The 15,126-nt window shown below is 34.7% G+C and overlaps 1 protein-coding gene across 1 annotated transcript in view; it reads right to left on the reverse strand.

The window, feature by feature from the left end:
- Positions 1-1,359: 1,359 nt before the first annotated feature.
- Positions 1,360-15,126, reverse strand: part of LOC148271023 (phospholipid-transporting ATPase ABCA3-like) — a gene marked incomplete at its 3' end in the record, with an annotated part of 36,464 nt that continues 22,697 nt past the window's right edge. The window contains exons 9-17 of the mRNA XM_088241912.1: positions 14,796-14,960; positions 14,000-14,175; positions 11,793-11,939; positions 11,474-11,606; positions 10,063-10,196; positions 6,865-7,092; positions 6,107-6,245; positions 5,043-5,283; positions 1,360-1,445 (exon numbers count right to left, since the gene is read on the reverse strand). Of these exons, the coding sequence (XP_088098038.1) occupies positions 1,360-1,445; positions 5,043-5,283; positions 6,107-6,245; positions 6,865-7,092; positions 10,063-10,196; positions 11,474-11,606; positions 11,793-11,939; positions 14,000-14,175; positions 14,796-14,960 (1,449 nt within the window). The remainder of the gene's footprint in view (positions 1,446-5,042; positions 5,284-6,106; positions 6,246-6,864; positions 7,093-10,062; positions 10,197-11,473; positions 11,607-11,792; positions 11,940-13,999; positions 14,176-14,795; positions 14,961-15,126) is intronic.

Genomic DNA, 15,126 nt, shown 5'->3' on the forward strand with positions numbered 1-15,126 from the left:
TCAAAAACGTTCTCACGAGACGATTTGTACGGAACGATATCAAAGCGGATAAATTTTTAGCAATTTATGTGGAACCTACTAGGCAGTCGACATAACCCGACGTTTAGTGGGTAACAAACACCACCATAATAATAATAATCGGTGAACAGAATCTTATGATAATAATAAAGTTTGACAATTTCATATAATAAAAACCGAAGAACAATAACAATATATTAATATCTTATTTGAAAAAAGAATGATAAGAAAGATTAAGACAGCAAAAATATGGTAATCCAACAAGCTGTGAAATATTGTAATGTAGGTACTCGTATATAATAATAAAATATTTGTTATATTCTTTGTTCATACCATTACTTATAACTTTAACTGAATAATTTTTAAAAAGAAGACGAGATTTGACTGCCACGAAATTGACCGTCCGAAGTTTGGTGAAAAAATGCTGTCAAATTGTTTTCAAAATGTTTTCGTTTTTTGACATTAATTAAAAAATTTCATCATCGAACGAACTATCCGATTTAGATTGATCATAATAAGCGTAGTCCATTCCGTATTCGTAAATAAAAGCAATCTGAGAGGCGTGAGTAAATAACGACAAACGGTAAATGTCAAAAAACGACACCATCTTCATTATTCTACTATTGTAAAACGTTTTACTTGCCAACATTCGCAGGTTGAATTTTTGACTAATGGTTAAAGAGTTTTTCTATCCACCGTTGGTTACTTTAGATGAAAAAACCAATTTTTTCCATTTTGAACTATTATTAATTATTACAGATTTTATTTTTATTATTTATTTTATTTTATTTTATTTTTATTTATTAAGGAAAAACAACAGTTGTTATATAAGAATACAAAATATAAAAAATATTACATGCATCCAGTTAAAGTTTTTCACAAATATAATGAGAGAACATGTTACACAGTAAAGAGAAAAATAATATATTATATAAGACATGAGAAAGAAAAAAAAAGAGCTCAGAAAAGGTTGAGGAAATAGAGTGGAGGAGTGGAAAGAGGGATTTTCATAATATAGTTGACCAATTCAAAATTTTGATATTATAATAAAATAAACATAATTAAAGGAACATTAACTTATTACACACTGACACATGTTTTATTTTACAGTGTTTCAAAAAGTTTTTTTTGAAGTCACAAAATTTTATATAAAAAAAAAACTAAATGGGGACAAAGTCACTCAGTATATAGTTTATCGAAAATTCGAATACTAAAAAACCGTTTGCTGAACCAGCTAATTGCGGGCAAGCCAATGTTCGGGCAGGACAACGCCGGTCGGGTCCGCTATTATCCGATAAAAATTGTATTGAGAATTGTATAATAAATTGATAAAGTGAATACCTTCAAAAAAAATCTCACCCTCGCAGGCGTGTAGATCATTCGATTCAGGCTGTGATACTGCATCATCGGCTATCCCTTCAGTAACCCTGAGGAAAATAGGAACATTTGTTTTACAATCTCATTAGTTAATCGATTCCCAACAAGAGCACGCCTGGAGGAGACCGAACACCGCCCGGGGATGTACGGTAGAGCCGGATACACTGTAATGCGACCGAAGTAGGAGGGAGCGGAAACTGGAGAAGGGCACAGGGTGCCATCAGACATGCCCTTTTTCCCCGTTGCTGACATTCCGTGTGGACGAAATGATGGACAGGTGCCTAGGTATTGCAATTCATCTTCAGGTGTCAAGCTATTGAAGGCAATCACACTCCATTTTTCCAGTCTAGTACCATGGCATCCAGGACACTGTAAATGTATAGTTAACTTACATAGGATGTACTTTCCTCAATAAACGCAAGCTTATAACTAGCAAATTTCATTGTTTTTCTTAAGGATGTGTACGTAGAATTAGGAATAGTCCAGAAACCGCATACGCACATCAAACAGAAGGCGACTAAACTACTAATAAATGAGTAGGTTTACATTTTGACCCATTAGTTTCTTTGTAGACGTCGCTCAGTACGCAACTCCTGATTTGAATTCAACTATTTATTTATTTATTAAATGTTCTCATTTGGGTCTGGTGCTTTTTTTACTTTTTATCAACGATATTACAATTTTTTTTAATGATGTCATGTTTTTACTTTTTGCGGATGACCTTAAAATATATAGGGTGAAAAAGACCTTTGAAGATTGCCTTTCCATTCAACAGAACCTCAATTCTCTAGATGAGTGGTGTAAAGAAAATAAAATGTACTTAAACACTAAAAAATGTCAGATCATTCGTTTTCATCGAATAAAAAAAAACGCTCATTTTTTGTTACAGTATTGGCGGTGTCAATCTTTCTACAGTATCAGTGATAAAGGATCTCGGGGTATTTTTTGATGAAAACTTGTCTTTTGTATATCATGTCAATGAAATTTCAAGCAAGGCATTAAAAATGTTGGGCTTTATTTTGAGAAACACAAAAAATTTCAAGTCCATCCGATCATTGAAAATATTATACTGTTCTCTTGTAGGAAGTAATTTAGATTTTAATTCATCAATATGGCCACCCTGCTATAATGTTCATGTTTATAATATAGAAAACTTTCAACATAAATTTCTACGATATATAAACTACAAACTAAACATTCCAATACAAAATGTGAATTATGACTATTTATTAACACTGCTTAACCTAACAACACTTTCTGAAAGAAGAACTATTAATGATCTCATTGTACGGTATAAAATTGTAAACTCTCTTTTTGACGCACCAAAAATACTTGAATTGATTAATTTTAGAGTACCTGCTGTCAACACTAGGAGTACTTTATTGTTTCATTGCTCCAGTACTTCTTCCAACCAACAAAACAATTCATTGATACCGAGACTGCATAGGTTAGGTAACACTTATGGAACGACTGCAGACATTCTGTCCAATTCTTTACTATCTTACAAGTCCACAATATCAAGTTTATTTATAGCTGCTCGTCAAACTATTATTGACAATTCAATTCCATAAATTAAAAAAATACTTACTTGTTTATTTTTATTACCTAATACTTGTTTTTTATTTTTTACTATTATATCAAATTGCATTGTAGTATTGGCAAATACGCATTTCATATAAACATATTTTTATTTCTTATTTTTTCGTGATAATATATGCTTGCTTGTTTATTAATTTAACTTAAAAATGTCTTTCTTGCTTACCGTAACACTTTATTTATTATTTGCTTTACAGAATTTATTTCATAAGCTTATATCTTTGCATTTTTTGTTTGTATGCTTACTGTTTGTTCTTGCATACCTTTATTATTTTTATTTTTTTTACTTTGTAAAACTTTTTATTATATCCTTTTTAACTAATTTTACATATTTTTTCTGTATATTCTGTGTTTATTATTTAGTATGTATTTCATTTTTATTTTGTTGTAAATGCCTTTTGGGCGTTAATGAACAAAATAAATAAATAAATAAATTCAACTATGCCGTGCTGTGTCCTTTTAAAGTGTAGAAATACTGCTAGGATCTTAAAGAAACAGGATGCAATCACATTTCATGTGTAATTAGCAAATGAATGTGTATGTAACAATTGCATCACTTAAAAATTGAATTATTTTCCCATCTGACAGATTGTCAAAGAAAAAAAAAGAACATTTCGTTCGTGTTGCCAGGGTAGTAAATTTTTTTACCCTACTCTGCTCATCTAATGAGAGAACTAATGAAAATTGGATCTCGCATTAAACAACTCTATTGTGGACATTTGACCGACATTATCTTTAAAACATCAAATATTATTTAACATGATATAAAAATATCCGTTTTATGTAAAATAAAATTTGTTTTATATTTTAAGTTTAAAGTTCATTAGTTCAATTACTCTTATTAAATGACCCTTTACTTATCTACTCTGTTGTGTCAATCAATATTTCCGCGTGCACAATAAAAAATTTGCGGCGGCATTACGAATGCGCGCGGCGAAAGTGAGGCATAGTGGGGGAATTATTGGACACAGTCCGATGTATTCCAATATGATTCTACACTCCTTCTGGACTATTCTTAATTCTATGGATGTGTAGTAAGTTGTGGTTTCCGGACATGGGGAGTTTAGAGACAAGCTCCATAAGCTTGGACTTGCCCTGTCTCAGGCTGTGCTTGCAGAGATGACCATCAATCGGCCGAACATATCCTATGGCACTGTGTGCTATTGAATGATGCCAGAGATGAGATGCTGAATGGTTTGACAGGGGTCATGCGACCAGCGTGGAATGTGGACCGATGGCTAGCAGTACGAATTTTGCACTCTTCCGTCGGTTTGTCCGGACTTGGGTATCGCGTTGGGAGCTCCTCAGATGCGCGGACGCCTAGGCGGGTAAAATAAGGTGGACAGGCAACTGTTCCAGCGCGATGCTGATTAAGTTGGTACTGTGCTTCCTTCCGAGCGGAACTCACGCGTTCTTTTGTTTTGTCTTCTCCTTACGGGAGTGGTATTCAGATCCTCCGCCTCTGATCACCCAGGGAGTCTTTCTTTATGCAAGGCCGTTCTCCCATTGTAAATATTTGTGTTTTTAATTATGATTGTTGTGTTACTTATGATTGCTGCGTTACTTTAGTTTTAAGTTATTATTTTTGTATATTTGAATACGTTTGTGTAAATACATATTTTTGAATGATAAAAAAAACAGAGGCATTAGGGGGATTTTAAGGGATGGGGACGACGTGTTGGCCTCTGTTCATACATCCTACTTCCCCCTCCTTAATCTTGTGACAAATAAATCTAGACAGGTAGTTCGTCACATTATTTTGCAAGCGCAACTCCGCTTATCTATGCCACGCGAAACGCGCGTGTTTCTGGTCGGTTCTATGGTTTTGAAAAGCCGGTCGGACGAGGTCCAAAAAATCCGAGAAGGGATCCGGAAAAATCTGGTGAGTATCTAATAATAAAATCATTCTCAATCAAATAAGTGCAACCAAATAAGTGCAGGTCACGTGGGATGGAGGGGATTTGCTTTGTAACACATTTATTAAAAATGAAAGTCATAGAATTGAAACCTTCGAGTAAACAACAATGAAATTTCTTTCATTTAATACTCACTTCAGGAAAACCTCTTCGAGAGTGGTGAGAGCTAGGCCCATACTGGAGATACGAAGGTCGGCCTTCTTCTGCTCTAGAGCCCTGAATAGTTTGGGTAGACCGGGGGACGGGACCTTGAGGCGCCAACGCAGCCCTCCGCCCCCCTCCAACCTCTCCGCAGACAGGTGCTCCTCTACCATACGCTGTACCGTGTTCGTGAACTCGCTGTTTTCTAGGACCACAGTCAGCACATAGCCTGTACCTAGTGTAAGAAAGAAGAAAATCGAATTTTGCATATTCTTTGGCAAGCCCATAGCCCGAGCACCATAGTTGATATTATAAATTTAGATCAGTGCCGAATAAATTGGCGTTTATTGTAAAGCATAGTATTATTATGATCTGTTTGCAAAACAGTAAAGGCAAAAAATATACAAATAAGCAAAATTAAAGTAAAATCAGAAAAATCACATTTAATTTTTGTTTTCTCACCGGGAATCGAATCCAGAACCTTCCGTGTGCGAGTCAAGCGTCTTGACCACTACACGACGGAGGTTGCCCGTAGATGGTTTATTTAACTTTTCTACTACCTCTATCTACCTCGGTATGGCGAATTTCGATCTACTGACATCTGGATACGTGTTTTCAGGAAGATAAAACTATCCATAGAAAAAAATGAAATGGAAATATTTATTTTTCAGGGGCAATATTTCTTTCAAAGTGTTGCCATGGCCATTTCATCTCAAAAGCCATATGATCGGACACATGCGCCGTTACTACCTCGAGTTTTCAAATCCAACGAATAGATGATGCTGAAACTTTACTCCGCCTTCAATGTTAATTAAAATTAAAGTATTTCTCTTTCTTATTTTAGGTAGGTATGGATTCCGTATCTTCCAATTTTTATTGCCCTCCTGATATAAGTTAGCCTGACTTACACTTTAAAACAAAAGATGTCATTGATTTAGAAGAGATATTATTGCTAAGGTAAGAATTTGAAATGACAACCGCAATCCGGTGAGGTTAAATCAGGAGAAACAATATTTCATGATCATTTACACAAAACGCTATTAAAGTATTATAATTACCAAAAGCTTTCTTAAGAAACATGGAAGTTCCGTAGCAACGCAACTGTCCATGGTCTAAGATGGCCACTCGGTCCCCAAGAACATCTGCTTCTTCCATGAAGTGTGTTGTGATGAGAATGGTGTGATCTTGACGAATTTCCTAACAATGAAACATGATTAAACTATAAATTGTTGTTTCATTAACACTCCACTAGCGTGTACGGGCAACCCTTCTACTATATTTGCTTCTACATATTATCTGGGGTACCAAGGGGATCGGTCCTGGGGCTAAAGTTATTATTAATGGATTATGGGCAAGCTGTCTTTATTAGTATGACTATATCTAGTACCTACACATACATGATTTATTTTGTTGTACATTATTTAGGAAATCACGTGCGCCTGTTTTCCGACTTTTGACATATCCGTCTTCAAATATTTGTTGGATTTACTCATGCCATGTTAAGCTCCGTAAGATTTCGTATTTTGGCCATGTGTTGAGAGGTGATAAATATGCCATACTTCAGCTTGTCATGAAAAGGAAGATCGAGGGACGTAGAGGGGTCGGAAGAAAACAGCTTTTCTGGCTTCGAAACATCCGAGCATGGACCAGGATTAGAACTGTGGAAGAGCTATTTCACACTGCTCAGGATATGGAAGCTTTCTCCCGAGTGATCGTCAACGTCGGGGGGACCCGACATGACACGTAAAGAAGAAGAAGCTATTATATAACCAGAGTGGTTAGATAGTAAGTTATCCTCAATAACAGGGCTAGTCACCAGCAGTATGTCCCACAGCTGGCGACGGGCTTGCGGATCCAGGCCGGTAGTGGGCTCGTCCAGTACCAGCAAGGAAGGGCGGCCGGTGAGCGCCAGGGCTAGCTGCGCGCGACGCCTCTGCCCCCCGGACAGGGCCTCACACAGCCAGGAGCCTTTGTCCTCCAGCTGCAGCCTGCGGAGCACCTCGGCCCCCTGTGCCGCCGCAGTCGGATAGTCCATCTCCTTAAGCTGAGACAAATAATGCGTATATGTAATTATTATATCTATCCATCATACCCCCTGTTTGCACACGATGGTGCATAGGGCACTGTATTAGTACACTAAATTTTTTATTTGTATCATGTTCACTAAATACTACACGTGGACCCAATAAATCAAGTTGTTTTTTCCCTACACGGGTGGTAATTTGATATCATTATTTTCGAAGTTAGACAAGAGAGGACTAAAAGAAATATTGTTTATTAGGTTATTAATTATTGTTTTCTTATGAATCACTTTTTTAATTTCTAAGTTGTCTAATTTAAATATTTTATTTTCAACATGAAGTAATTTTAATCCAGTGTCTTTATTGAAGTTATGATTATTTTCTATCAGATGATTTGCGAATTCAGAAAAAATATTATTATTTAAGCATCTTAAGTGTTCTTTTACTCTAATATTAAAGTTTCTTTTAGTTTTTCCAATGTAGATTGAATCGCAACCATTACAATTTAATTGATATATTCCAGATTTATTATATTTATGGACTTTGTCTTTGTGATTTTTTAACAATGTTCCTATATTTTTAGTTGTGTAGAAAGCCGGTTTAATGTTTGATGATAGGGAATTAGATAATTGTTTTGAAAAAATGTCATTTATAAAAAGAATCCGCCTCCGTTGTTTAGGTGGGTTTGCTTTATTTACTGTGGGAGTCAAATATAAATATTTATTTACAAGTTTGCGTTTTTGTTTTTGATTTAATATTTTATCAATTAAGTTCTCATTATATCCATTATTATTAGCAATCTGTTTTATTGTATTAAGTTCTTTTTTAATATCGATCATCTGTTACATAAATGTAAAGTGATCAACCTTACGCTTCACGTTCCAGCCTAGAAGCCTGTTTTAGAACCACCTTTTTAACCAATATTTCGTGTCGACCTTCCCAGGAATCAAACCCGTGACCTCAAGCGTGGCGGGTCACCGTTCCAACTACTTCAGTACGAGGCAGACTTCTCTCCACTCAATTTCCTTATTCATGATTTGAACTGACAATTTTGACTAAAGTTGCCGAGAAAGAAAGGAACATTAACTCTCCCTTCCCGGTGTTGTGTAGCTGGTACACATTTCATCTAATAACTTCAATATCTCCATAAATATAATAAATGATGGGTTGAGATTTTTAGTATTCCTTCATTATACATTTACATATTGGTAAAAATGTTTTTTCTATTAAATAATTAATGCTTATTGGGAACATAAAAAGCGTTTTATCAAAAATCGGAGATATTACCAATACAATAGAAAGTTTACCAATGTGTCGCATGTTGCGTTCATAGTAAAAGAGTAATCCTAATGTATAATTTTCTCGCACACTCTTTACGTCTCACTCTCGATAATACGGGTATATTTGGGAGCGAGAGAGAGCAAATATATATGAATTAACTACCTGGTAAAAGAAGAAGTATACAAAATTGGAAAATTGTTTTCAGGCGTTGCCTAGTAGGTGAATTGGTTCAGCCGGATGAATCTCACCCGCGTGATGAAGGTTTCAGCTCTTTTACTTCACCAAAGTCAGCGGATGGAAGAGTTGAGGAAATGTGGATGTTCAAACATAGGCAGAATGGTGAATGTTACACAGTGTGTAAAGTGGCCACTTAAACCAGCCAATGACAGGTCATAAGCCCTGTAAATGCCGAGACTCCCATATTCCCTTCTCGATTTTTTTTTCCCTCTCTGTTGCAACAAATTTAAATATGACTAAAAGTTAACAAATTTAAATATGACTAAAAGCTATCATTATCAGAGCAAGTCAGATCCATTCCAGAAGTACAACGGCCTAAGGCAAGGTGATGCACTGGCATGCCTGTTGTTTTATATTGCTCTTGAAAAATCCTTAAAAGATAGGCAGGAGTAGAAACAACAGGCACTATTTTTAGAAAGACCACCCAGATACTGGCCTATGCAGATGACCTAGACTTAATCTCCAGAACTGTCCCGGGATTAAAAGATGATTTCTTAAAGCTTGAAATGGCTGCAAATGACATGGGTCTTAAAATTAATACATCTAAGACTAAATATATGTTTGCAAGAAAGTCACAAATTAACTATGTACAACAGGCAATTGACGTTGGGTCACACCACATAGACAATGTCAATTCCTTTAAATATTTAGGTACTGTAATGACTAATGATAACAATTATAGTACCGAGATTAGAGCACCGCTATCGGCAGCAAACAGATGTTATCATGGCTTGTTTAAACATCTGGGATCCAAATTGCTCACGAGAAAAACTAAGACCATTATTTACAAAACTCTCCTCAGACCGGTCATTACATTTGGTGCCGAATGCTGGGTTATGACTAAAAGAGACGAAAATATGGTATTAGTATTCGAAAGAAAGATACTTAGGAAGATATTTGGTGCTGTCAACCAAAACGGAGTGTGGAGGAGACGGTTTAATCATGAATTAGAGGCACTGTATGGCGAACCCAACATTGCACAATTCATCAAAATAAGAAGATTACAATGGTTGGGCCATGTGCGCAGAACGAATGATACGCACCCCAAAAAAGATTATTTATACCACTCCGGAAGGCAGACGAAGCAGAGGCAGACCAAAATTAAGATGGCTGGATAATGTAGAAAGTGACATAAGAGCGATTGGCCCGACAAACTGGAGAAGAACCGTGGGGTGCAGGGACGAATGGAGACAAATTCTGGAGGAGGCCAGGGCCCACAACGGGCTGTAGCGCCACTGATGATGATGATGAAAAGTTATCATAACAAAGATCGCCGCAAACAACTGGTTAACTTGGTTGGTTTCAACTTTGTGTATTTACTTTGAATTGTTTTTATGTAAAGTACACGGTGGAAAATGAAAGAATAATCTAATATTTCCATGCTGATATTTATTACAGAACAGTAAAACTCCTGAATCGATACATCTTTAGAATTAAGAGATTTCGTGGGTTGTACCACATGTGAAAGTACTTACCATCCCAAAAAATAACAAGTGTTCCATTAATGTGAGATGTGAAAATGTGATGTTATGTTGAGGGCAAAGTCCTACAGACTTTTGTGGGTCGCCACCATTTATCACAACTTTACCGCGCGTCGCCTGGAGCACACCTGCAAAGGAAGAGTCTCCAATATCACATACCGATAAAAATATATGAAATGGATTTAGAATAATTAATTGTATTTTTAAAATCAATAGGGATATTGTTGAGAAATGTTTTCGTGCATTACTTAAAAAAAGGATAATAAATCTGGAATATACCAATTAAATTGTAATGATTGCGATTCAATCTACATTGGAAAAACTAAAAGAAACTTTAATATTAGAGTAAAAGAACACTTAAGATGCTTAAATAATAATATTTTTTCTGAATTCGCAAATCATCTAATAGAAAATAATCATAACTTCAATAAAGACACTGGATTAAAAGTACTTCATGTTGAAAATAAAATATTCAAATTAGACAACTTAGAAGTCTTAGAAATTAAAAAAGCGATTCATAATAAGAAAACAATAATTAATAACCAAATAAAGAATATTTCTTTTAGTCCTCTCCTGGCTTACTTCGAAAATAAGGATATCAAATTACCACCCGTGTAAGAAAAAAGCACTTGATTTATTGGGTCCACGTGTAGTAAAACACCCTTTTAAATAAATATTTCATAACAGCAATGTCGGGAATCGAACCCGGGACCTCTTGCATGGTAGGCGAACGCGCTGACCACTACACCACGAGGCCGATGAAAATTACAAAACTTTAAATAATCATAGCGATGGAAATATATTTTTTACATATCTTATTGCTTAGTTTGATCGTCTAATAAATAATAAAAAACCCCTAACTTTTTTTATTGGAAGAAAATATCATATTATAGTGAAAATACTAATAAAGGTATTTTTAACAATGTTTGAGTATGTCCAAATGCTTGCAGACTGGCTGGATTTCCTCCCTAGGGAGTTATTCATATTTAAATTTATTTCAACAGAGAGGGAAAACATTACAGAGAATATATATGGAATATGGAAGTCTAGGCATTTACAGGGCTTATGACCTGTCATTGGCTGGTTACAGTGGCCACTTTACACACTGTGTTTAATTCAATAAAAAAAATTACATGTGATAAGCTCTGTAAATGCCTAGACTTCCATATTCCCTTCTCAATAATGTTTTCCCTCTCTGTTGAAATAAATTTAAACAAGACATTTTTAACTTAACAATTTTGCATTTAAAAGATAATACAATGGGAACAATTAAAATTTAAACAAGACATTTTTAACTTAACAATTTTGCATTTAAAAGATAATACAATGGGAACAATTAATGGGCATACAGAAACAGAGTTATACTTTTTTTAATTATTATTTTGAATGCAAAATTATAAAGTACCTGTAATGATGGACATGAGAGTAGTCTTGCCAGCTCCATTGTGTCCCAACAAGACTGTGATGCCTCCGCGAGGAACACCCATGGTCACTCCTCCTAGGGCGGTAGTTTGCACCTCTCCATAACCTCCAAACACCTGATAAATACCTTTCATTAAAACCCTATTTAAAATTTTTAATCAGATGTTGAAGATCCCGTTTTAAGGAACCTCGTTCAACCGTGCTCACTTGTCCATCCTCTCAGAATACACATCAGCAATCTGGTCTCCCGGAAAAATCATACTGAATCGGTGCAAGATTTACAAATAATGAAAGCATTTCACCTTCCAAACGTTTTGAATGCTGATTCCTTCTTCGATATTTCTACCTAATGGTTCGTAATAGTCGTAGTCCTGATTATCAGTGGACAGCGGTTGTTCCAGCTCTTCGGTGTTCAGGGGAGATACTCGCTGAGGACACCAAAACTTTTTCTGAAAAAAACATTTTTTCATTTTTAGTTGATAGTAAAAAAATACTTTTCAGATTATCTGAATTATAGGGAAAATAACATTAAAACAGGTAAATATCATATACTACGAATGCCGATAAAAAAGATATGAAATGGATTTAGTATTATTTGTTGTATTTTTAAAATCAATATGGATATTGTGGAAAATTGTTTTCATGCATAATTTTTTGAATAAAAACACGCCTCTTTTTTGTTAAAAAAACACGCCTCCACGAAAACGCAACAAGATTGGCCTTGACAACTGTGACATCAAGATTTTAACGTGAAGAATAATATACGACGGTCAAAATTTAATTGAATTGTGACGTATTAGGGGTGTTGCCATACAATGAAACGTTTTTGCGCTTTTTACACCGAAATGTTCAGGACCCATTTTCCTTCATACATTCTCATACAAATATTCCCCCAATAAACGTTTTTTACATTTTTCATCACCCCGGTTTTATGCTTAAAATTTTTCAGAATTCATTTGATGTGTCAAAAAAGTCAAAATCATGTCGTAATAATGATGCCGCGGCCCGCGCACCACAATGTGCCACGCGAATGAAGAATAAAAACAGGTAAACAACTAATAAAAGTTAAATTATTGTCTTAATCTAAATTCGACCTTTTTGTAATTGACCTTTTTGTTTAAGTGTCTTCCTCTAGGGTAAGTCTTAGTTTTCATTTGAACAAAAACGTCATATTGACTTGTACAAATCATGATACGCAGTTGACAAACGTTTTGAAGCAATAAAGTTTTAATATCATTAAATTGCGATGTTTAAAACATAACAATAGAAATATTTAAAGTTGTAAAAAAGATGGTTTAAAAAGTTGATATAAAAGTGGAAATAATTTTGACGCAATCTATGTGACAGTTGTTTTTAGTGATACCGTATTAATACAATTTCCCGACATTTAAGGTAAAAATTTATAACATTTAAGTTTGTAAGTGAAAATTCTTGATGGAAGTTCATTGTAATTTATTATATAAATAAAACACGAGTGATACTTTAATCCACAAATTTGGAATATCCAGTGACCGGTTTCATCGCTTTTGCGACATCGAGACTGGTATCTTTATTAAAAAGTTAAATGTATTTATACAGAACAGAAGTAAGGATACATAATTCAAAGTTATATGTAAGTAAATTAAATAAAGTTATTTTTATCTTAAGGATCATTATCAGCAAATTTTCTTTGGGTTAACTAATTAATTGATATAATGCTATTTTAATGAGTTTAAGTATTTTATTTTATTTTTGGTGTCCCATCCTTCGTGAGCGAGCGAAAGCGATGAAACCGGTCACTGGATATTCCAAATTTGTGGATTAAAGTATCACTCGTGTTTTATTTATATAATAAAAAAAGGAAAAATTTATTATATAGTATGTAGTTCTATTTTGGTTTTTTTTATTTTATTTACACATTAAATAATTTTAACATGCTGTTTTTAAATCAAATAAAAAAGCAGATTACATAATAGTGTTTGAAAAAATATAAAAATATTTTTAGTGAAATTATTGAAAATAGGTAAAAAAAAATATTGTCAGTTTCCACTTAGCACCGTTTTTACAATTTTTCTGGAAGTATATGTACACTATAGCGTAGCAAATCAATTTTATTTTTGTGTAATTTCTATTTTTTCCATACATTTTTCATTTCCTCACTTTATCGTTTTCCTCAGTTTTATACATTTTTTTCTTGCTCCCTTGAAAAACGTAAAAAGGGGGTTTTACTGTATAACTTGACAGCAAAACACTTGAAAAAATTGTACTAAAGATTATTCAATATCACTATCATACGCCTAGTCAGTAACACGCAGTGGGCTCGTGGTTCTCAGCGGTCCAGTCTCCGGGAAAGTACTATATGGCTCCATCACCTTTAAACATTATTCAGTGGCTTAATTCTCCTAAACAAATCCCTTTGTCCAGATGTTTAATTTGGTTGGAGTGAGAGTTGATTAGATTTCTAAAAAACAACTTAAGCAATTTTTTAAAATAAATTAAGGTAAAAGAACATCCGCTCTCAAATACTAACTGTAAATATGAAATAGGGCGGGCTCGCCACACCATGCGACCCGGGCATCACTTGCTCGAAGTACCAGGCCAGGAAGCCGTATATCACAGCCTGAAGGAGAAGTTGCGCCCACAGAAATACCACGTTTAGAATACTGTCCCTGGGCTTGGCCAATAAAACTTCCCAGCCAACCTTGCCTACAAATAAACACAGTTTCATTACCGGTCAACCAAATCTACTTGCTTTACAATAAATATCCAGGCGGGTGAAGAATAGGCTTCTGTATGTTAAATACAATCAGAATCCCAGATAAGTGAAAATTAAATATAATTATTTTTATTATTTATGTTTAAAGCATCAACTTCGTGGCCAAGCTTTAAATAACTTTTTTATTTAAAAACTAACCTTTAAATTTATTGCAACAAAGAGGAAAAACATTATTGAGAGGAGAATATGGAAGTATAGGCATTTACAGACCTATCATTGTCTGGTTCAAGTGGCCACTTTACACACTGTGTAACATTCACCATTCTGCCCATGTTTAAACAACCACATTTCCTCAACTCCTGGTAAAAGGAGAAGTATAAAAATTGGAAAATTATTTTCAGGCGTTGCCTAGTAGGTGATTTGGTTCAGCAAATTAAAATAAAGGGCACTTTCAAAATATCAAAATATTATGTTATTTTACCTACCAAAATAAGCAGTTCAGTTGGACTTAAAAAGACAATAAATTGTTAAGATGTAAATATGAACTATTATGAATTGAAAATAAAATGTCAATTATTTTTTATTTTTAGAAATCAAAACGATAGATTACCTTCTAACTCCTGCAGTCCCAGTATTTGGAAGAGCCAGAAGATGGGCATGTTGGGCAGCCAGGAGAGTGGTAAGATGGCCTCAGCGGACAGAGAGAGTGCTGGTGTAATAGCGACAGCTAGGGAGACATCCCACAGGATGGAAGCCAACACCATCGCTACCAGAGCTGCAAGAATAAGTGATACAACAATTATTTATTTTATTTCACTCAATTGGTTCGGTACGAGATGCCCGTTCTAGAAAGCCTGCTTTGCAGCGAGGAAGTTCAGTGCAAAGGGAAATTTGGGTATTAAAAAATATTTCTTATGCGCAGTAAAAATTAGAGCATTCAA

Source organism: Micrasema longulum, unplaced genomic scaffold (assembly GCF_059751315.1).
Source record: "Micrasema longulum isolate JH-2025_06_02 unplaced genomic scaffold, ASM5975131v1 h1tg003158l, whole genome shotgun sequence".
Lineage (NCBI taxonomy): Eukaryota > Metazoa > Arthropoda > Insecta > Trichoptera > Brachycentridae > Micrasema > Micrasema longulum.